This window comes from Condylostylus longicornis, unplaced genomic scaffold (assembly GCF_029603195.1).
Source record: "Condylostylus longicornis isolate FDR11 unplaced genomic scaffold, ASM2960319v2 ptg000031l, whole genome shotgun sequence".
Classification (NCBI taxonomy): Eukaryota; Metazoa; Arthropoda; class Insecta; order Diptera; family Dolichopodidae; genus Condylostylus; species Condylostylus longicornis.
Window position 1 is genome coordinate 6539316 of NW_026578000.1, and position 23525 is coordinate 6562840.

At 26.2% G+C, this 23525-nt stretch overlaps 1 protein-coding gene across 1 annotated transcript in view; it reads left to right on the forward strand.

Annotated features, from left to right (window-relative positions):
• The first annotated feature begins 387 nt into the window (after positions 1-387).
• LOC129608403 (probable serine/threonine-protein kinase DDB_G0282963) overlaps positions 388-23525 on the forward strand; it is an 83779-nt gene continuing 60641 nt past the window's right edge. The window contains exons 1-2 of the mRNA XM_055519888.1: positions 388-3032; positions 3125-5025. Of these exons, the coding sequence (XP_055375863.1) occupies positions 513-3032; positions 3125-5025 (4421 nt within the window). The 5' untranslated portion in view covers positions 388-512. The remainder of the gene's footprint in view (positions 3033-3124; positions 5026-23525) is intronic.

The following is a 23525-nucleotide window of genomic DNA, read 5'->3' on the forward strand; positions in this document are numbered from 1 at the left end:
GTTTTGGAAATGAAAAGGAATTAAAAATGATTTATAAATTCCTATTGAAGTTATAAATGTCAAGTCCCCTGTGGAAAGGATTTTTTATATACCAAAGGTTTTATCATATATGACAGACAGGAAATAAAGAGATAATTAAAAAAATAAGTATATAATTAAATCCTTCTCATAAAAGTAACAGTATAAAATCATTTTATATATTTTCATATACATATATATACGTTTTTATATTTAAAATAAAATTATAAATTCATGAACTTCAATTAAATTTTCTTTGTACAATCCTTTTAATTACCTATCAAACTTTATTTAAAATAATAAATTTCTCCTTTTATAAATTAATCAAAAGAAGAGAAATTTAATTATTTTTTTTTTTCCTGCAGGATTCCGGTTCAACTCGAATTCCACGCTTTGATTTAATAAATGGCGGTAATACAGCAACATCGACTCGTATACCAATATCTGGTTCATTACGTATACAACAAAGTCATATTGTACCACCAGTTGGTTTAATGCAACCAACAAAAATTATTTCAACAACAACAATACCTGCAGCATCAGTACCATGTACAGCAACAACAGCGACAGCAACATTAACAACAACAACAAAAATAGCACGTCCAAATACTTTAACTGGTATAAGACAGCCAATAAATACAATAGCATCATTAAAAAAATCTTTTACTGGTGAAAAATTTACGGAGGCAGCGAATTTAATGAGCCAAAAAACGACAACAGCAGTTCGAAAATTTTTAACAAAACCGGAAAAATCAGAAAAAAATATTGAAACAAAACGTACAATTACAAATTTAGAAAAAGGTAGTAAAGAAGAGAATTCAAACGAAAAATTACAATTAAATCAGAAATCTAGAACAATTTTACCAAATGAAAAACAACATCAACAGCCACAACAACCTCGTTCAATATTAACACGTTCCGAAACATTTGTACGTGATGATAATACAAATAATGATGATGATGATGTTAATAATGATGGTAATTGTAATAATGAAAGTGTCGATTGTCCAAATTCAACAATAATAACAACAGCAAAAACTATACCAGCTGATTTATTAGGTCATACTTATGATATAATAGAAGATGAGTGTAATGATTTAACCCGAACAACAAGAATGATTAGAAAAACTCAACAACAGCCACGCTATAGTTTATTTGACACATCAAAAGATTTAATACAATCTACACCTAGAATTGATAACGTGACAAAAATTTTAGATAAAACAAATCTTATAAACGATAATTTACGTATAAATAATACTCAGCTGCTGGAATCAGCTTCAATAACTACTCCTGGTATAACAAATATAACTACTACTATTAAAAAACCATTAAACCCAATTATAAATTCAACACAAAATTCTGATCAAATATATAATAATGCAACAGCAGCAGCATTTTTAACTAGAACTTTTGAAAATACAGTCAACGAAGATTATTTAGAAAATACATTACCAATAAGTCCATTAAAACCATTAAGAAGATCAGAAACATTTAGTCAAATACCAAATACTGAAGATCATCCATTATTAGATGAAAATTATTTTAATGAAACTCAAATATGTGAACGTTTAACTGATAAAAATAATTCTGTTTTGAATGCAACCCTAATTCTTTCAAATCATAATGATGATAATAATGATTTTAATAATGATTATTTAGAGAAAACTTTAACAGGAAATTTAAATGATAATAATGAAAGTTTATTAAATAAAACATTAGTAATTGATAATAATACAATAACAATAGCACCAGATAAAAAAGATATGAAATTACAATTGAATTCAACAATACAAAATAATTTAACACCAAATGAAAGAATAATTGATATAACAACAAGTATTTCACCGCGTAATCATCTTATGAATTTAACAAGAGGACTATTAGATTCACCACCATTTAAAGATATAAAAAATCAAACAGCACTTTTATACATGTCACCACAGACTGAATTAAAACATTCAATATTAGCACCTAGAAAAGCAAGTTCACGTGCATCATTAGCAAAAACACCAGATGATTTATTAGAACCAATGGATATTGATCAATATGGTAATGTTTTTGATATACCAATGAATGTGAAACAAGCTTTATCAATGAATGCATTACAAGAATTAAAACAAAATACAAAACCGAGATTTTCATTTGGTTTAGATTTAACTGAATCAACATTAGATTGTTCAATTGAATTATGTGATATATCATTAGCATCAAATGCTCCATCAGCTTCAATTGGACCAGGAGGAAATATTAATAGTTGTAATGGTATATCATCATCATCAGCTCAAATTGATTCACCTGGAACATTACTAAAAAAACAAAATTCATTTGATTTAGATGAAAGTTTAGGTATTTTAACACCAGATCAAATGAAAGAGTTCCTAGATTCAACAACAACAAATAATACAAATAATTTAGATTTACCCGGTTTAATAGCACATCATTCATCAAATATTAATGGTTTAAATTTTAATGGTAAAGCTGGTTCAAAATTATCACTACATCAAATGAGAATTGATTTAACACCGTCACCAGAGGAATTACCATTAGATCCAGTTGATGTTAAAACTGATTTAGATATATTAATGTCATTGCCAATGCATAATATACATCATAACAATAATTGTATAACACAATCACAAATTTTACCTAGTTCCAATACGATAACCTATACGGAATTATCACAAACGGATACAGAGTCAAAAACTGATCAAATGACAAAATCAAACACATCTAAAGTATCAACGAGTTTTATAACTAGTGTTACGAGTATTACAAGTTTAGATAATGGTTATCAAGGTGATGGAGAAATGTCACGTCCAGCATCTCGGGGTGGTGATCATTCACCATCAAATGGGCCCAAAAATAAAAATCAAATATCCCGACAACCATCATTTAATAATCAACATCAAAATATTTTAGTACGAAGGCAAGATCCAATGACCGATTCGGACTTTTTTACTGAATCAGATGCTGATGTTGACATATTTCATAGGGGAGACCGTAGAGCACAGGTTGGTTATTTTTTTTTGCATACATGTCAATCGTTCTTAACAAATTTTTTAAGTAATTATCACATTACTAAATGATTTAATTAAATTTCCAGGTTATTGACGGTCAACTTTATGGTCCAATGCACCAACAAGCGGCCGCTAATGTTTTTATTAGTGAACAACCTGAAATGGAAGATTCTTGTATGGAATCAAGTGGTATTTTTACAGATGTTGAAAATCGTTGTGATGATGACTTAGCCTTAAATCGTCGAGATGCAATTGAATCAGCTGCAAAAGAAAATGTTTCGGCTAATACAACATCTCCTAATTCTTTACTGACTTATGTAACATCAACAACTGGTACATGTGATATTGATATGTCACCGGATGGAAGTACAGATACTGTAAAAAGTAACAAAAATGATACCAATTTAACTTCAACATCAGTAACAACAGCAACAACAACTACAACCTCTAATCATTCAAATAGTGATCGTTCAATTACACCTTCATCGTCATTACTTAGCCAAGGTCAATATTATGGTAGCGTTGGTGGTTGTAGTCATCATAGTGGTAACTTATTAACTGATTCACAGACATCAACAATAAATAGTAGCTTTAGTTCAGATCGCATTAGTATCAGTACTGATTATAACATAACAGCAACAACAGCTACGACAGCAACTACAACAACAGCTACAACTAAACGAAAAGTATATAATGTACGTAGCTCACCAACATCAAATGCTACAAGTCCAACAACAGTTTACAGTAAACCGATAACAGAAAAACGTGCAGCAACATCACCATTATTAAGCGCGGCGAAAATAAAAGCTTCAAATAATAAAATGAAAACGAATACTACTATAAAAAATTATTGTGGTGGTGGTGGTGGTGGTAGCAATAGTAGTATTGGTGAAACAATGGCAAAATCACCAGCGTTTAAAAATTCATTAAAATCAATTGCGCATTCATCAGTTTCAGTTAGAAAATCGAGTCCGTCGCGAAAGCATGTACTTGCTACAACGTCGTCGTCTGTTCGTCCGTCGCCGTCATCGTTGTTATCGTCGTCGCCTTCGCAATCATTACAATATTTAAATAAAAATAAACAATTAAATTCGGTTACGAAATCAAATAAAACGGTTAATTCGAATAATCATCGTAAAAAATTATCACTTGGTTTAATCGGTAATTCATCATCTTCAATTGTAAACGATTATCAATCGCCGCAGTCGTGTTCATCGACAACATCACCACAACAACAAATATTATCTAGTGATAATATTATGGTATTAAATAGTAAAAATAATTTAGTTAACGGTATTTCAATAAAAACTAAAAATACCGTTAATACACGAAATATTTCATCAAATCAAGAAAATATAAATCATCAACAAAATTCAATAACAGCAAATTCATCAAATAATTCAAGTTCAATATCAATATCAACTGGTTCAAATAATCTTAATAATAATAGTAATAATAATTGTAATAGTAATTGTAATAATAATGACAATAATGTTAATTTAATAGCAACACAAAATCATTATCGTTCAACTAAATTTCCACCAAATAAATGGGATGCTGTTATGAATAAAATTGCTGAAAATAAAAATAACCAGCAAAAGCTGGTTAAAAAAAGTTATAATCAAGTGAAATCGAAAATTTCAACTGGTATTAAAATTCAATTACAACAACAACAACAAGATAATATTGTTAATAATAAGAAAAATTTATGTTCAAATATAAATAGTGTTAATAATTCATTAAATAATGATAATAATAGTGGTAAAAATGAAAATCAAAATGGTGCCCATCATAATAATTTAAATAAGGAAAATTTAATCAAAGTTACAACAAAAATTCAAAAAAAATTAATTAATTGTAATAATGTTGTTGTTGCAACTAGTCCAAATTCTTCATCATCAGTTAATTCATCATTTGATTGCTCAGCAAATACAAGTGGATTAACATCACCTCAAACGAAACGCTTAATTCAAGGTGCTATCAAACGGTAAGTGCTGAAATTTATTTATAAAATTAAAAAACGAAAAGTCTGTCCCTGTACTGTTCTTCTTTGTTTTCTATAGGTTAGGTTTCACATTCTTGGTCTTAAAAACATTTTTTATTAATTTTTAAACAATTTTGAAGATCAGCAAAAATTCTTAAAACTTCCGAATAAATATTCGCAAAATGCTAAATTTAAATTGATAAAATTGACAATTCTTTTTGTGAATTGAAAAAAATTACACTAAAATCATTGAAATCCGCGGTTCGTTTTATCTTTTCCATTTAAAAATCAAGTACTTATGCTTACCAAGTGTACTTTAAAATTTTCTTTTAACCATTATATGTAATTAAATAGAATCGATTTAAAATATACAGACACCCTAATAATGACTACACAGTAAACAAATAATTAAAATATTGAAGGTTATTTTGAAGTTAATAATTATTTAGGTTTTCTTTAATTATAATAATAGTAAAATTTATTTGAAATGACCTTGATTTATTCTTAGCCATAGCATAGCGTTACTTAATTTTTGTTTTTTTCTACTAAATTTTTTGGATAAAAGTAAAAAAAAAAATCTAGGTAAATATCCGATTACTTTATAATCTTTGCACTCTTAAAGTTACTGAACTGTTATAATAGTAATTATTGATAGAGATTGTAAAAGATACCAATAAATTAATATTATACGAAGTATTGTAATAATGACAATGAGAGAACAAGTTTTTAATATATGTATGTAAAAAACGTTAAAATATAAGGTTTAATGTCGAAAAGTATAAGGGTTGAGGGGTAGCATTAATGTAAACTTATACAAAGAGCCTCGACGATCACTAGATTAATTTGTTTCTTTAGTCATAAGTGTATCATGATAACAAACGTCAATTCACTTGTACAAAAATAAACTTATGTGCGGTTTATAAGTACGCTCGTTTGTTTTAAAACAATTTCATTTGCAGATCTACATAATAAATCTATCGGAATCAAAATTTTTGTTTTTAACTCTTCAAAATTTCAATAATTTTCATTTAAATACAACAGCATTATCTGTTACATTTCAAGTCTAAAATGGCATTCATAACAGTACAATTAAGAATTTATGAAAGTGTTGTTAAGTCTCAAGTTAAAGTGTTTCACTTGAAACTTGATCCTTTTTGAAAGTGCACAAATTCAAATTATTCGGCGAACACTTATTCAGAATCCGTTTCACAATAATTGATCTTGAAAACTAAGTTGATAAAATTTATGTCAATTAGAAAAATTTTTACCAATTTTTTAATAACAAAATAAAATTTCAGTGATCTTACAAATAATTTTTAATCGTCATATTTACTTTTTTGTATAGAATAACTCCATGCTAATTTCAAAATTTTAATAAATCCCATAATATTTATTTTAATTAAATTTAAAATGTTCAATGAAGTGTGCAAAGGTTTTAATCGAAAACTTTAATTTTTTTTTTAAGTTTTCTACTTAAGTCTAGAAAAATTCTGCAATCATCGAAACCGCAATGCTATAAATTATTAAATACTTACTTACTTAAAAAATATTGCGAATTTTAAAAAAAATGTTTAGATCAACAAAATTATTAAAGAATATAAAAAATGACTTAGTGGAAAAAAAAATAAATACTTGCTTGTTATTTTTCATATTATTAAAAATGCAATAAAGAAATTACGTGCTTCACCTTGAAAGGTATATCACGAGAATAAAACTAATAAGAAAATAAAATTAAAGAAATAGAAAAATATCTAGAGAAAAATGTGATTTTTAAAATTTTTCAAGGTTAACTCAAAAAAAATTCTGAATGAATTTATGTAAGAGTATGTATACTTATATGTAAGGAGAGATGTTAGAAAATTCAAGAGTAAAAATTAAACTATTCAAATGATTGAACTTGAAATAATAATGAAATTTTTATATAACATTAAATTTTTAGCACAGATGTCTCTAGATGTTAGTGATTTCAAAATTGCAGACACAACTTAATAAGCTACAAATAAATAAATTCTCTTATGATGCGAATAAGAGAAGTTTGCGTTCGACCTACTTTTAATACTGAGTTCGGGCTAAAATATTATTGTTAACCATAAATTATATAATAATCTGAAGCAATTCAGAAAAACAAAATGTTGAATTGAACTAGGTAGTTGACATTTCTAAAACTAACAGAATTTCAAATTTCAAAATGAATTTCATTGTTAAAACTGAAGGAGTTTGTTATATAAAAAGCTATTATAAAAATCCTGTTATATAAGAATAAAAAATTTACCTGTTAAGTTTAAATATTAAACATTTGATATTTATTTGACGTAAGAATATAAAACCATATAAGTAAAGAAAATACGCGAAATAGAGACTAATGTAGTTGAAAGTGTTATACAATTGAATTAGTATAATAATATTTACTTAAATAGTTAAATCTAATACTATTCTCACAATTGTCTGTCTTAGTTACAGTATAATTTCAATCAATAAGTCATTTAATGCTTATAATATGATACTAACCAGGGAATTTTACAAGTGAATGAGTTTAATAGTGTATTAACGCATATAGATTGTAGAATTATGTTTTCTAGAACTTTTAATATACTTATAACTTTGGCAACAGTACTTTTTAATTAAATTAAATATTGACTATTTATTGTTCTGCGTTAAATTTCTTTCACTATGCCTCGTTGTTTCAAAAGAATAAAATAAAATGAAGGTTTTATTAAGCTTGCAACTATTTTAAACTTTTATTATTTTGAGCTCAAAAATGATAAGTGCACATATAATATTATGTTCTTGTTTCCGAGTACAACTAATTATTGCGAATGAGAATATTGTATAGCAGTTTTGTACTTATTTCTTTTCATTATTATACAAATATATTTTTTTATTGTTGTTATTTTTTTTTTTTTTATAATTATTTTAACATCGATTATTCTCTTTAGTTAGTTTTTACTACATTATATTTTATAACAATATCTACTGTTAAGTACTGGAAATAATTACTTTTTGTTATACAAGTAGTCAACATGTTACATGAAATTAGTACAAACCGCACATATGTTGGTACCTACATAGCTATTTTCTGTCTTGTTTTTAATGAAATAAATGGAAATTCTTTTTTTCGTGTATATTTTAAAGTTTTTGGACTTGTTTCAATTAAAATTTGCATAAATTTCATTTATAATATGAGAATATAAAAGAATGAAGTATTTATTCTATAAGCTCATTACTTAAGTGTTTGTATAACATTTACGAGCAGAATAGGTGATTTGATGTTATGATAGTAAGTGTTGTAAACAATATTATTGGAATTTATTCCTGTGTATCTCTTTATATGTTCAGGAAGTTGTGTGTAAAAATTTGTGGTCAAAATTCTATTGTATTTATACTGTCTAAGATTTCATATTAAGATGATCGTGATAATATGGGATTTTATGAATATACCTAAAAAAATATTTTGATTTGAAATCGATTGGAGCATACTTTTTTTTGTTGTAAAAAGGTTTAATTATTTATGATTTTGACACATGAGAACATGAGAATGTGGTTATGTTACACATTTTCAATTTTTCATAAGTACTTATCTACTTAATTTATATAAAGAGTTTTTTTTTTCATTTAAAATTCTGTTTATTGGGATTCCTCCCATTCTCTTAGTCTAACTTATTATGCATTATTTTTCATTTTAGCATCCCAAAAATTGGCAGATGTCATTGAAATCAATTGATTAGTTTATCGAATGCTAATTATAATTACCTTAATAGTACAGACAGTAGACAACAATATTAACCAAATTTTTGAAATTTTTTCTGCAACACTTATCGCAAATAACGTAAGTTCAATTAACGTACTAACATAAAACAGATAAGAGTTTTCAAAATTTCCCTAAAAAATTCTTATTCAATTTTATTAATTTTAATCTAATTTTTTTATTATACCTATTTCGTTAACAAAATAACTTATCTTTATATCAAAAAAGGCAATTAATATATTATTCTAATGCAGTAGTCAGAGCCGGACTATTTCGAACAATTGTTTTGAATAAAGCATGTTATTTGTAAATTTTGCGAAACAAATTAGAATATTTGGCTCAATGAAAGAGTCATGACGCTCTCGTCCGCTTATGTAATTTTATTTAGTGATAGGGTGTGTTGCGTTGTTAAAGAAAAGTATAATAAAAGAGATTATTTAATTTTTAACCTTGGTTGCATCCGTCACTGGCATTAAGTATTTATTAAAATTTGACTGTTTTTATTTTTGATTTTTTTTTTGTAAAATTTGTGCAAGTATTTCATAATAAATTAATTCAAATTCAAAAACTTAAACACGTAAATTTTTTTGCAATAAGAATCCATTCAGATAAGAGAAAAATTTTGCATGATAAGAAGGTCTCTACAATAATTTGTTATCAGTCCAACTGTGTTCAACAATTCATTTCTTATCGCTTAATGTAAATTTTCGTGTTTTATTTTTTTATAATCTTATCAATGAAAATGTCACAAGTAAAAGTTACTAAAAATTTTTTTTTTTATTCCTTAAAATACATTTAATTTACATTCATACATACACTTCATTAAATTAAAAAAAAAAAAAATTAAATAAAAAAAAATATTGCGATCACAAATTTTTTTGCGTTCATTCCTTTGATTTTATTTTAATTGAAATTTCAATGTTATCAGAATTTAATTTAAAATTGATGTACGAAACATAAAAATTTTAATATAAAATCTTTTAGAACAATAACCTCCTAAACTGTGTAACAAAAGCAAATTTGAAAAATTAGAAATTAATATATGAGACCCGGTCTGCCTTGGTACAATATTATTTGCTTGACAGTACGAAAATGGAACCTGAGATAAAAAATATGACATGGAAAATTTTTTTCCGAATCCATTCTATTGATCTCATTCAGGAGCATCATTTCACTATCAAGTACTTAATTTACCATTTTGTAGCTAAGGTTGTCGTTTATAGTGACCTGCAATGTTCATAAAATTTTTAATCTGAATAAGTAATATTATCTTAAAATGTATACTCACTTATTTACTCTCGTTTATATTTATTTAATTGTTTATATTTAAGGTAAGTGTCCCTATTACTGACATATTTCGCAACAAATTCAACTTTGGCGTGAGATATTTTATATGTGAGACACAATAAATGATCGTGTTTCCGATTTTTTGAATAATTTGGATAATTGAGAATAATGTTTTTTATAAAATTATTTAATCAAAATATTTTTTAATTCATAATTTTTCCATTAAAAATGAAGAGCAAAAATGTTCCTAATATTGACATAACCGCAAATGTTTGTGTCTATTACTGACAGTTTGTGTTCCTAATACTGACAATGTAATTTTATATGATGTAATCCATATTCTATATACTTATGAATAATAGTTTAAAATGGTTAAAATGATAATATTCAATAAAAATGGAATAATAATTTGGATTTCTACGGATATTTCATTTTATTTAAAAAAAAAATTAAAAATTTATCATATTATAATTCAAACAAAAATAAAAAACATATTTTTTATTGAATTAAAGGTAAAAATATGTGAAATTCAGCTGATTTGAATTTATTATTACTGTAGAATGTACTTTTGCTAGTAGTCTTAATATGCAACAATGAATAAATAAAAATTTTTAAAAGATATTTATAAAAATCTAATTCGAAATTACATAATGTTTTATAAAGTATTATAAGTAATATTTGCTACAAATGTATTCTTATAAATAATACCTAAAATATGATGTACCATATCACACGAAATTATAAGAAATCAGATCAATATATTCTAAAGCTGCTAATAAGCCTATTCTAAAGCTGCTTTTTGCTTTAACAAAGACTATTTATGTATTAAGTACGTAACGAAAGCAACCCATTCTCAATTTTTAGAACAACATTTTGGGTTATTAAAAAGGACTACTTTTCTTATTTAAAGAGAACCATTTCCGTTGTGATATTTGTTATAACGTTAACGTTTACAGTAATTTTAAAGCATTTTCTTAGAAACCGAATTGTACTGTTTTATTGACAGTATTGTATACAATATTGATACACAATTTATTAGACGAATATCACTATTAAAAAGGTAAAAAGGTCGTAGTCAGATATAGGTTTTCACAAATGTAATCGATTTTTATTTGACTGAAATAGTTTAAACAATTTTAAAGTATAAAGAAATTATTTTAATTAATTAAAATGAATATAAAAATTAAAACTTTATACTGACATAATTTTGTACATAATATTGACCCTCTTTAGATCGTATTACTGACACCAGTTTTTAAAGGTAAAATACTCCGAACCTGTTACTCCGAAATTCGATTTTAATTAAATAAATACGAAAATAAAAATTTAAATATTTTAAAAATGACGTAATTTATAAAAATACGGATTTTTGACGTATTACTGACACATATGTCAGTAATAGAAGCATGGTCGAATTTTCGATGTTTCTAATACTGACAGAAATTATTTGTTAAAATTCTTATTTATTTAACGTTTTTACTCCGAATTACTTATAAAATAAGATAAAAAATAATCAAAATATTTAATTTAATATAAATACATATATTTTTAACCCTCAAATAAGTCAAAAAGCAATAAAAACAAAATCGGAAAAATTAAGCAAAAAGTATAAGAAATTCTCCAATTCAACCCACCATTGCTATGTCTATGGAAACAAAACTGATTTATGTTCAATATTTTGGAGTTATTTCAAAACTAAATAAAAGGAAGTATTGCGATAATTTGAATTAATCTAGAAATAAAAATATATATATATGTTGTATAGAGAAAATCTCTTAATAATTATAAAAAACCTCATATATGTCAGTATTACCGCCACTGTCAGTATTAGCTACACTTACCTTATTTCATTTCATTCAACATTTAATTTTGCGCGTCTAAACAAATTTACATTTCCTTATATAGTATTCGCATTTAGCATATTAAATTTAGTATGTCAACAAAAAAAAAAGGTTCACTGGTACTGACCTCTATATAGAAAAACTAATAAATAAATAAGTATATAACTGGTGTGTGCATGGAATATTTGAGTTGAAAGGTTATAGTTTTTGCTTTCATTATCATTAAATTTTACATACATACTCGGTTAATTAGGAATTTTTATCAACAGTAAATACTTGCTTTTGTTTTTCTCTTTTCATTTATTTTATTATTTATTCTAATTTTAATAAAAAATATTTAAATGATGATAATATTCAAATTTGTATAGGTTATTAAGGGTAATTAAATTTTTTTTAATATGGAAAACAAAAACTTTTGAATGAAATGCAAAAAATTTTTATTTTGAAATTTTATTAAATCACGTTAAATAAATTCAATACACAAGTATAATCAGTATTAAGGTCTTAGAATGAACGCTCTTCATAAAATTAATTCCTCATAAAGACTTTCAAATTCTACCACCTTTGCAGAATAATTACACCGGATAGAAGAACTGAAACAGACATTCAACAATTTAATATGCTTATGAGACAGAACTTTGTAAACACCCATAAATAAACGAATCAAAAATTGAGATAGAAAAGTCATATTCTATAAGACCAGAACCAGAAAACCAGAAATTAGTACCTTGGGGAGAGCCTTATATTGAAAGGAGAATGAGATGCGCAATTCATGTTCTCTTGTCATTTTTCATTTATTCATCTATAAACTATTTTGTGTTTGTATATAAACTATTTTGTGTTTGTGAAATAACATAACCTTAAAATTTCTATTAAAATAGTTAAGCACTTGTTCAATTTTGATTGTGTAATAATAAAAAACAATTAATCTTCTTTTTTTACTAACGGCATTAGCGACTACGATTCAGTAAAATTTCCAACACTTATTAAAATATTAATTAATTACAATAAACAATCTCCAAATTACTTAAATGTTATGTAATGGAATACAATTATACAATTTAAATTTTATTTTCAAAATAATGAAAACACTACGTAAGTAGAAATTTAACAATTGTTGCATAAATTATTTTGATTTATTATTGCAATATTTTAATGAATAGTCTTATATATCTAATTAATTTTAATTAAAATATTCAAAATAATTTTTAAATTTTAATTAGTTAAACATAAATAATAATTAAAAAAAAATTTTTAACATAATTTATTCTGTATGATTTTTTTTTTAAATAAATGTGATACAATCAGGTTAGGTATATTGTTAACAATATTCAATTGAAATTGTGTATGTGTTTAGAGTTTGATATAACAGTTGATTACTGATACAACAGTAAATATCCATGGTTAGTACCATAATAGTATAGTCAATCTAAAATCTACCAAAAATATTAACAATAATAATATGAATTTCATAATTATTCTATTCACATTGGGCTAAATATTTATTTTGGTGAATATTTTCTCAAATGTTCGTTTACTAATGAACTGAACTAGTAATCTCGTTTAGATTAATGAGCTGAACTAGTAAACTGGTCGAGATTATTGGACTGAACTAGTAATCTCGTTGAGATTAACGGTTCAGTTCATTTTTATTGCCTATTACATTCGCCACTCTAAAGTGGTAATTCGTGGAAATTGAGGATAATTTCTGATTTTGCGAATTTTGAAAAAAAAAACAAAAACACCAGCGTTGGTTTTCTAATTTTCTGAAATCGTTCATACTTACTGCTCAGAAGTTGGGCATGAGCTCCCCCACATTGAAAAAGCGTCGCACAAATCATCTGCAGCTCCTGTCTCTCGTCTCATCTCTGAGAACCTACACAAAAAGGAGTCCGACTTACCGCCAACAGTTCCGGCTTGCTGTCTGAGAGCACATAGATGATGCGATTTTTATATCTCCCTTCTAAGTTTATTCTCAGGCATATTTCTATTGTATGTATTTGAGCTTGAAACACCGAACAATACGAATCCAGGCTCGCCCTTATACGTGTGTCCTGCCGGACTTCGTAGACATCCGAGCCCACCCCCAGTCTGTTTTGGACCCATGAGTGTACCTAACACTAGAACCAGTCCCAAAAACTGTCCCCTTACGCATCGAACAGGATACACTATTTTGTATCCCTGATCGAAGTTGTACCTCAAGAGACAGACATCCGAGATGGCTATCCCCAGAATTGGCTTGCTCTCGACGAAAGCTGCATGAGTGCTGTGAACTAATCTTTTCCATGTGAAATCACCAGTAAGAGGTTGGTAAATTGTGAGCCGAGCTTCCAGCACGATTTAGAGGTCCCACGAATACCTCCAAAGGGCCGTGTATAGTCATATTGCTGCCCTTCTACACGAAATGAGTATTCTAGAAGAGATAATCGTCCAGGGTTACCCCAAAAACTGGATCTTCCTAGAGTACACGGTGTGTTCACCAAATAGGGTGCAACTAAGTACTTAATCTTTTCCTGTTCATACGTTTTGTGAGGGCAACCAGAGGGCTCTTACTGGGATTTATATTTAGCCCCACGTCTTTGCACCACCTCTCGATAACAGTTAGATTCTGATAGTAACAGCTAATAGTTGTTTCTATAACAGAATTTTTATCAAACAAAGATAAAAAAATACGGGAAAGTAATCGAAATAAATGGAGCTATCCTATAAGGTATTGCACCGAACTGTTGCAGAAACACTTCTTGACAAGTGAATGTTAATGAATGCATTTTTTGTTTGACTGTATATTCTCCAAAAGACTAACTCATTCCAAAATTTTATTTTTTTTACTTTAATTTAATTTTCTATACTTCCATTTCCCATCTCTATAAATCTCTCATCTAAATTTTTAATTTTTAATTTGAAATTCCTGTCAAATAATTCAGGTTGAAAATCAGAAACCATAATATATAAAATACAATAAATTAACTACATATATTTGTATACACACTGATTTTATAAAATTTTATCACGAAATACATCACACAATTTAGTTTTATAAAAACTAGTGTATATAATCGTACATATAGAATTCTTGTCAGTCAGTGAAAGTTAAAATGCAATAATATTTTATTGTATTTTAAATTTTATGCTCTAAACAAGTGTTTGTTGTATATAAGTATGCATAGAAAGAAATTCATATAAGCATTCTTGAGTTGAGAAAGCATATTTGTATATGTATAATTTATTTTTCCTATATATATACTTTAATAATATGTTATTAAGATACACACTTGCTTACCTACATATTATTATTCATTATTGATAATTAATGCTAAACTTATAAATTCCAAATGTTTTTAAATAGACTTAATACATAAATTTAATTTTCTTCTACTATAGTTTGTTTTTTTTTATTAAAAAGGAGGAAATTTATTTATGCAATGAGTGAAAACATAAGATTTTATAATGAGCATTTGATCTATATAAAATCTAATTATTCTTTTTGCATTAAGTTATTTATGATTTTACGTAGAAGAAAAACCCAATTTTTGCGTAGAAATTAACGCGAAATCGTTGTATTTAATTGTATAGAGAAAATTTTTAAAAGTCCTGAGTGTTTAGCAGTTCTAGTTACTATTGGTGTATAGTTTGACTGTATATGTGCGTATATGTATGCGTCCGGTATTATTCGAATATCAGAATACGAAACAAAGTGAGAGCTTTTCAAAAGCAGGAAAACTTTGTGCGGTATAAATGGTTCAAATACTGCTATTTTTCTAACTATTGCAAGATTTTGTTTCAATTATAAGAGACCATTCCTGTTTTTAAATTCTTTTACACTTTTTATTTCCAAATGAAATAAAAATTAAATAATTTAATAAGAGTTTGAAATGCCATCAGCAATCAAACAATGCCGCATAATTATTTTATTTTTATAATTATTTATAATTGTAAACTATAAAGGTTTTTATGAAAAATAATAAATTTTATAATAGATTTTAATGCCTAAGAGTACGTACCGACCCCTGTTGAAGAGAAAGAAAATCACATTTTCTTTTTTATTTTTTGATTTAATTTCTTTTGTATAATTTTCTTTTTTCTTTTATAATTTCAATTATTTAATTCTTAAACAAAGAAAGAAAGCAAGCAAAAGAAAAAAAAATTATGATTACCGGCTTATGGGTGCATTCAAAGAAACAAAATAAAAAAACTAAACGTCTGCAAAGCATACGCGTACCGAACCGAACGAGTACAATATGCGACTCTCTTTTTTCATGGTATTTATTCTCTTTTCTCTTTTTTGTTTTTTAATTTTAATACAAAAAATTGTTTTATTTCTTTTTTATTATTTCAGATTTCAATTCATATTTTTTTTTTTACGGTTATTAAAACATTTGTGTCATTATTACCAATGTTGTGTATTTTTCTTTTTTTTACACATTTTGTTGTACAATTTGTAAACAAAAGAGAAAAAAGAAATTATGAAAACAAACAAAAAACTATTGAAGATGATTGCAAATTTCTTAATGTTTGGATATTACAAAAATTATTGTGTGTGTGCGTGAATGTGAAATCAATCGCATTAAAAATTTGATTTTTTGAGTAAATTGAAAAATTGTTAATCACTTTTTAGCACTTTTCCAAAAATTTTTTGAAAAAAAGTGCTTATTAGTTTCACTCTGTCCGTCCGTCCGTCCGTCCGTCCGTCCGTCCGTCCGTCCGTGTGTCTGTTTACAAAACTTCTACATTCTTAAAGATCGAAAGCTGAAATTTAATACGTACCTAGATCTTTACTAGATACTTATTTTCGTAGAACAAAATTTTTACCTATCTCCCCCCCTATAGAAGTTATACCCCCCTAAAGCACTAAAAATGGCCTATTTTAACTATTTATTGCAATGAAACCATAAGCATTTTTGAAATTTTTCAAACGCAGAAAGGCAGTGGCTTGCTTCCCCTACCGCGGTATACTATAGCTAAACTTTAGAAAAACAAAATGGCCGTTCAAATTTACCGTTATCTGCAGTCCTTTTTTTCCAAATTTTTGATGTCGTTTTTCTTCTAGACCCCAGCCTGTAGAAGCTTGAAATTTTAAGAGCTTTTAGACATTAACAAGTAGTTCATTTCGTTAGAAGAAAATTTTTTTCTATCTCCACCCCCTCTCAAGTTATGGCCTCTTGAAATTTGTAAAATTTGCATTTTTGACACCTTATATTTTTGAAACCGCAAGCTTTTTCAAATTTCTATAAATGCAAAAAGTTAACGGTAAATTCCATGACACTAAAAAATATAATTATTTTTCTTAACTCACACAATTAACCCTTAAAATCGAGCATTATGTTAACCCCTGTTTATATTAATTTTTGCTTTATTTTAAAGACTGCATAAATGGTTCATCCTAAATATATGCAATCCTAGAAATAGTTTCGTTTATAAATGAAAATAAATTTTAATAGTGCGGTGGATATACATAGACTATTTTTAAAAGCAGTATTTTCACTTGTTGAAGGGAAAAGTGCTACAATACAAACCATTGGTTTGACCCAACTTTATTTTTTTTACTATTTTATAATTAAACATTAGGCTTAAGTCTAGTTTCAATTTTTGCACGAAGTTTTCAGTTTATCGATTTTCTTCTCCGATTTCCAAATGCTATGAAGGAATTAATCGAAAGCTAACTCTATTTGTAATACCCTACAACTTTTGTCAGAAGCTATTTTTCATAGCTATGTAGCTTTCTGCAGCAATATATATTTATTTGATTTTTGTGGGATTTTTCAATATGAACAGGTTTCAGGCCTCCCCTTTGTGTTTAGTACATAAAAAGAGAGAAACAAATAAGAAACAGGCTGGTATCGTCTAATTAAAATTTTTTTCCGCAAATTTTAATTGAAAAATTTCTGTAAAATACGAGCAGAATTGTCATGCCCATATTGCAGTCTAGATTATTAGTTTTATTTCCATAATTTAATTTGTAGTTTTATTAAACTAATATTTGATTAAAATTGAAATTAAAAATTAAAATTTATCGCTTATATGTACGATTAATTCTGAAAACTAATAAGAATTTTAAAAATTTTAATTAACAAAATTTCTCTCTTCGACTTCTGCATTTAAAATTAAAACATTTTTTAATATAACCGAACCTAAAACGTTTGAAAAGCCAAATTAAATATTTTACTTAAAATTCTATTCTTTATATTCAAAAATTAAAAAAAAAATCGTAATGATCAATTAAAAAAGAATGTTCAGTTTTATTTCCGGATGAAATGAAGAATTTTTGTGTTTTCATTTAAAATTTTTTTTTCAAAATCTTCCCATAACACCATACATGCATATTTTAAGAGCCACTTACTTCCTACAATTTTATTTTTGTGTTTTTTTTTGCCTTAATAAATTTCTTAATGAATTTTTTTTCTCTCTCAAAATGTCTCCTACATTTCTAAGCATACCAAAATAAAACAAAATAAAATTTATCACTAATATAGATAATGTCAAAATAAAAAGAAGCACGAGAATAAAAAAAAAACAGAAATTTCAGTTTCTTCATCAATCATTTGATGCTTGTTGTATTTTTTCATTTTTAAATTTCCTAATACGGTTTTTTTTATAGAAGAAATTGATTGCAATGTCAAAAACTGCGTATAAATTTTAGAATAATACCGCAAGAGTGTTAGTAACAATACTTTTCATTCAAAATTTAATTTGAATAAGCAAAATGTATGAAGAGAAAACTATAGGTATACGAAAGAGATTTCGTTTAATTAAAATTGTTATTTTGCTTAAAATTACAGCTTTTTATGTCTAACAATAATTTTACAATAAAAAACTCTACCTACATTCAAGTGATACAAAGCGTTCTCATATTCCTATATCCTAACAGCTTCAATCTTCGTCTATCTATCATTGTCCGCATTCATTTATCTCAGTTTGTCTGTCAATCTTGTAACTCTTACAAGTATACTCAACTCACTCAATTCAAATTCAATCCGTACTCAATCTCGTTTATTTCACTTTTTGTCTTTTTTTTTTTATTGTTTCTCTTTTTGTTTTTGTCATCTTCTCTCAAGTTTTTTTTCTCATTTTCACGCATATTTCTTTTATCAATCAAGCCAATTATGCTGTCTTCTATAATAAATAGTTCATTGTATATTTTAATAACAATAATAATAATTTTTGATGATGATGTTGATTTGATTCGGTACGTTATAAACAATAAAAATTATGTTTTGTAAATATGTTTATGTTATGTTGTGTAAGTAGTTTTCATGCAAACATTGTAAACGTTGGACTGAAAGTTTTGAAGTTGAAAGTGAAGAAAATTGGGTATTTTAAGGTTATTAATGCATATTAGTGCTGTCGGAGTACTCTGATCGGAGTATATATCTCATGTTGTATATTTTTATATTCAACAATATCATTACTGTGTATGTCCAGTAATTTCTCAAAAATTTATTTGGTTAGATTAAACAAATTTACAAACCAATAGGATGAAGAATTAAAAAGTAAATTAGCCATCATATTCAAGCAAGCACTCCAACTAACTCTATACAAATTTTTAATATGTACAAAGGGTAATCCTGACATGGACATGTAGTATTAATTAACGGCAACACTGATACTTGTGCTTGCATAAGAAAATATCAATGAGTTTTTATTACTTATAGGCATGAATGTTTAATTCAAAGGTACTTTGACTTGTAATGTTTTGCATGTTTAGATTGTGTGCGTTTTGTATAAATGCTTGAAAAATGATGCGACCGACTATTTATCGGGAAAACTTTTTTTTTATGATTTTTATCAAATAGTATGCGGTTTGCTTGTTCAACAATAAAATTGTTTTGTATTTCATTTTATTTTTTGCGCTTTACAGCCGACATATTTTTATTGTACAAGTTAGAAATTTTGTTATTTTTCAATATTTTATGGTACAAGTTTTATTTTCTTAATTATCATAGATACAAGTGTGATTTACATTACAATTTTGTCTGTTCAATGCTCGCGGAGCAGTTTATAATTGAATTTAAATTTACATATTTGGTTTTGTATCTAAAATATGAGAATGAGAAATATATTTAAGGAATTTTATTATTTAATACTTGAGTTATTATAAAATACATTATGAGCATAAAGTTCAAAATAAGTTCACAGGAAAAGCTTTGCCGTATGAGTTTTAAAGTTTTCAAAAAAACAGTTTTTTTCAGTTAGAGAAAGAAAATGACATAGCACTGCAAAGAAGCAAGAAAGTCCAAAACAAATTGTACTCTGCGATTTTTAGAAGTTGCCGGAATATGACTACGATAGGCAGAAGACAATTATTATTTCACTTTTTTTCTTAACTTTTGTAGAGGTCCCAAATTAAACAGAGCCGGCCTTTGACAAGTTTTAGAATAAAAGTTTCTCGAACTTTTCAAAAGTTTTTGAACAATATGCTAAAGACTGAGATGTTACAGAAATATACTGTAACAAAATTTTAATCTTTAAGACTTTCAATGGAACCTCATACGACCTTATTTACTAAATATTCCGAAGGACTTGCCCGAAGTCCAAAATTGTCATTATCAGAATATTTCGAAGCTGTCCTAATTAATTCTTAATTTAAAAGATTCGCTATATCCTTGGTCTGTGGTTTAGCTACAATTATCTATCTTTATTCAATGAATTTCATTTTTCAATATCAACAAAAGTGGCACACATTTTAACCTTAATTAACTATATTCAATTTCAAGAAAATTCAAGAAACTAAAAAAAATTACTTTTATATTAAAATGAATGTTAAGTAAATCAAAATTCAATTATGAAATTTGCTTTTTTCAATACTAAGCGCAAAAAGACCTTACTTACTTTGTGTATTTTCTGTTTTTGTTTAACGTTAAAAGTGAAAAACCAACGCAATTTCAAAAATAATTATGAAAAGAAAAAAAAACACAAACAAGAAAAAGCCAAAGGCTATACAAAAGACAGAAAAATATTTCAAACTGAATGAATTGATAGCTGCAGATGTTATGGATGACTTTGATGATGATAACACGTTGTGATGCATTGATTTCCATCGTTTTTTCTCTTGTTTATTTTGTTTTTTTTTTTGGCTGTCTTTTATGTCTACTCACTTTTGATAACTTTATTGTAATGATGATAATGTTATTTGCAAAACAGTATTCAATTTATTATAAAAGAAAGCGAAAAAGGTAACTTTAGATGAAAAATTAATTAAAAGCAAAAAAAACAACAAACAAAGTAAAATACTAAGAAAAAAAAACCTGGTAAATTGAAAATTTCCTTTTAACATTCCCGATTTTGTATAGAGAAATTGTAATGCTCGAAAAGGTTTTGTGATCAATACATATAGTAAATTGTTATGTAATACAAAATGGTGCGATTAATGAAAGTCTTAATGGCAGATCTTGCAGTAAATGAGTGTAAATTTAAGACTAAAAATAGTAAGATTCTTATTGTGTGAAGTAGAGTGCTAAAAAATTTCACATTTACAAAAATTGTTATTAAAAACATGTTGTTTCCTAATCAAACATGTTGTTACCATATCAAACATGTTGTTACCATATCAAACATGTTGTTACCATATCAAACATGTTTTTACTATATCCATAATTGCTCAGGAATTACTTCTGATGAGTTTTATTATAGTGTGGTTATTTATATTTTGTTTTTTTTTTTATCAAACAGAACTCTCTTGATATTTACAAATAAAAATCTCATCCAACTTTTGTCATATCAAACAAAACACACAAAAATCAACAAAACAATCGACAAATTCATAACCAACCACTTTCAAATATATGCAATTCGCCAGATAATCTTAAGCTCAACCTCAAATGTTCGAGAATCTTGTTTGAACTTTGTGTTGTATTAGAATTTTGTTTGATTTCACTGTTCACTTGAGAAAATATTCATATTCTTTAAAATGCTCGGGAAAATAATATTGAAAGTAATTGCAAACAAAAATTTTCCTTTGTTTTTTATTCTTTTTAATTAGTTTAAGACCCACATGCATATAATAATTTTTTCTTTGTTATACAGTGTACGCCAATTCACGTTAGATATCTTAGTGATACTGCAATTTTTCCATTTATGAATAACGAATTGCTAATATTGTAAATTGCATTCAATACATTACTATCTTTTTTTTTCTGTATCGGATGAAGTTTATTAAAAAAGTGTTAAAAATTTATTCGCTTTTTTGCAATTATTTTATGTACGCAAAGTATTTGTTATCTTTTGGAACGTTTTTTATCCCAAATAGAGAAGTAAAATCTAGCAGCAAAGAAAGTTATTTGGTTTTTTAATAATAGTGTAAAAAGATCATTATTTTCTGATTTATAATTTCATTTCGAACACTGAGTATTTGATTTGCACAAAATTTTCTTTTGAAAAATGCTTAACTTTATGTGAATTCCCATAAACGGCTTAAGCTGAATAAAGCTGAGTCCCGATAAAGCAGTTTATTTGAAATACAAGAACCTAAACTTAAATTTTGGTAACATAATCTGCTTTCTATGTGTCCAAAATAATTAATCTTTAACGGCAAATTCCATCGAACGTGTTGTAGGTTATATGTCGTCTTATTAGTTTTAAGTAAAATTAAATTGACTTACTTAAATGAATATTTACTAATGATTAAGTATTTGAATAATTAATCCAAAAAAATATTTTACAAACTTCAACCAGCTTTATATTTTAGGGTAAGTCGTGATTCCTAAAATAAAAATCACAAATAATAATATAATGTGTAAACAGTATCTTCATTAAAAACTTGTTTACCTCAATGAATTAAACTCTACAGCATAAATTCAGTTATGTCCAGTTTTCAGAAAAGGTGGAGATGATTATGCCTTTGTTGTTATATAATTTTGAATATTTAATTTAACTTTTACTTTTTTTTGTTATTGATCTCTTTAATTTTATATTTTATATCTTACAATTTCCAAATTTAAATTACATGTTTTTGAAAAACAAGAAATTCCAGATTCTTATTAAAAATAGTTGTAATTAAAATATTTTTCCAATATAATATTAAAAGTAGATTATTTTCTATTTGCTATATTGATTTTTTAATGAATATCTTAATTAAGATATAAATTACAGATTAGTAAAATAATGAAAATGTTTTCGAAAATAGTCATTTATAGCATATAACCGTATTTTACATAGTTATTAATTAAAGTTCATCAAAAATATAATATGAAGCAAGCAACTTAAATGACAAATGAATGAATTCAACTAAAATTCACTTATATAATTTTTATTACAAATAATAATGTTTGAAAATGTTCAGGTTTTCACTCAAATTAAAGAAAATTTATAATAGTTCATAATTTATTGCTTATTTTCTATTTTAGTAAAAATGGGCTTTTCTTTAAGAAGAATTCCCTCTAATATTCAATAATGAGTATTTTTCATTCAGTATGAGTATTTGAAGCAGTGTTGTCAATTGTTTCTTGCTCAGTTTACCATCTTTATTTCAAAAATTGTCCATGCATTTGGTCAAAAATAAAAAAAAAGAAATTGAAAAAAAAATAATACGATAATGAAAAGTTTTCAATGAAAAATTTCGCATAACTTTTTTGCCTTTTTTCTTCAAGGCTCAAAATTCCCTCAAAATGGGAAATTTTCCACGATTTAACATAACA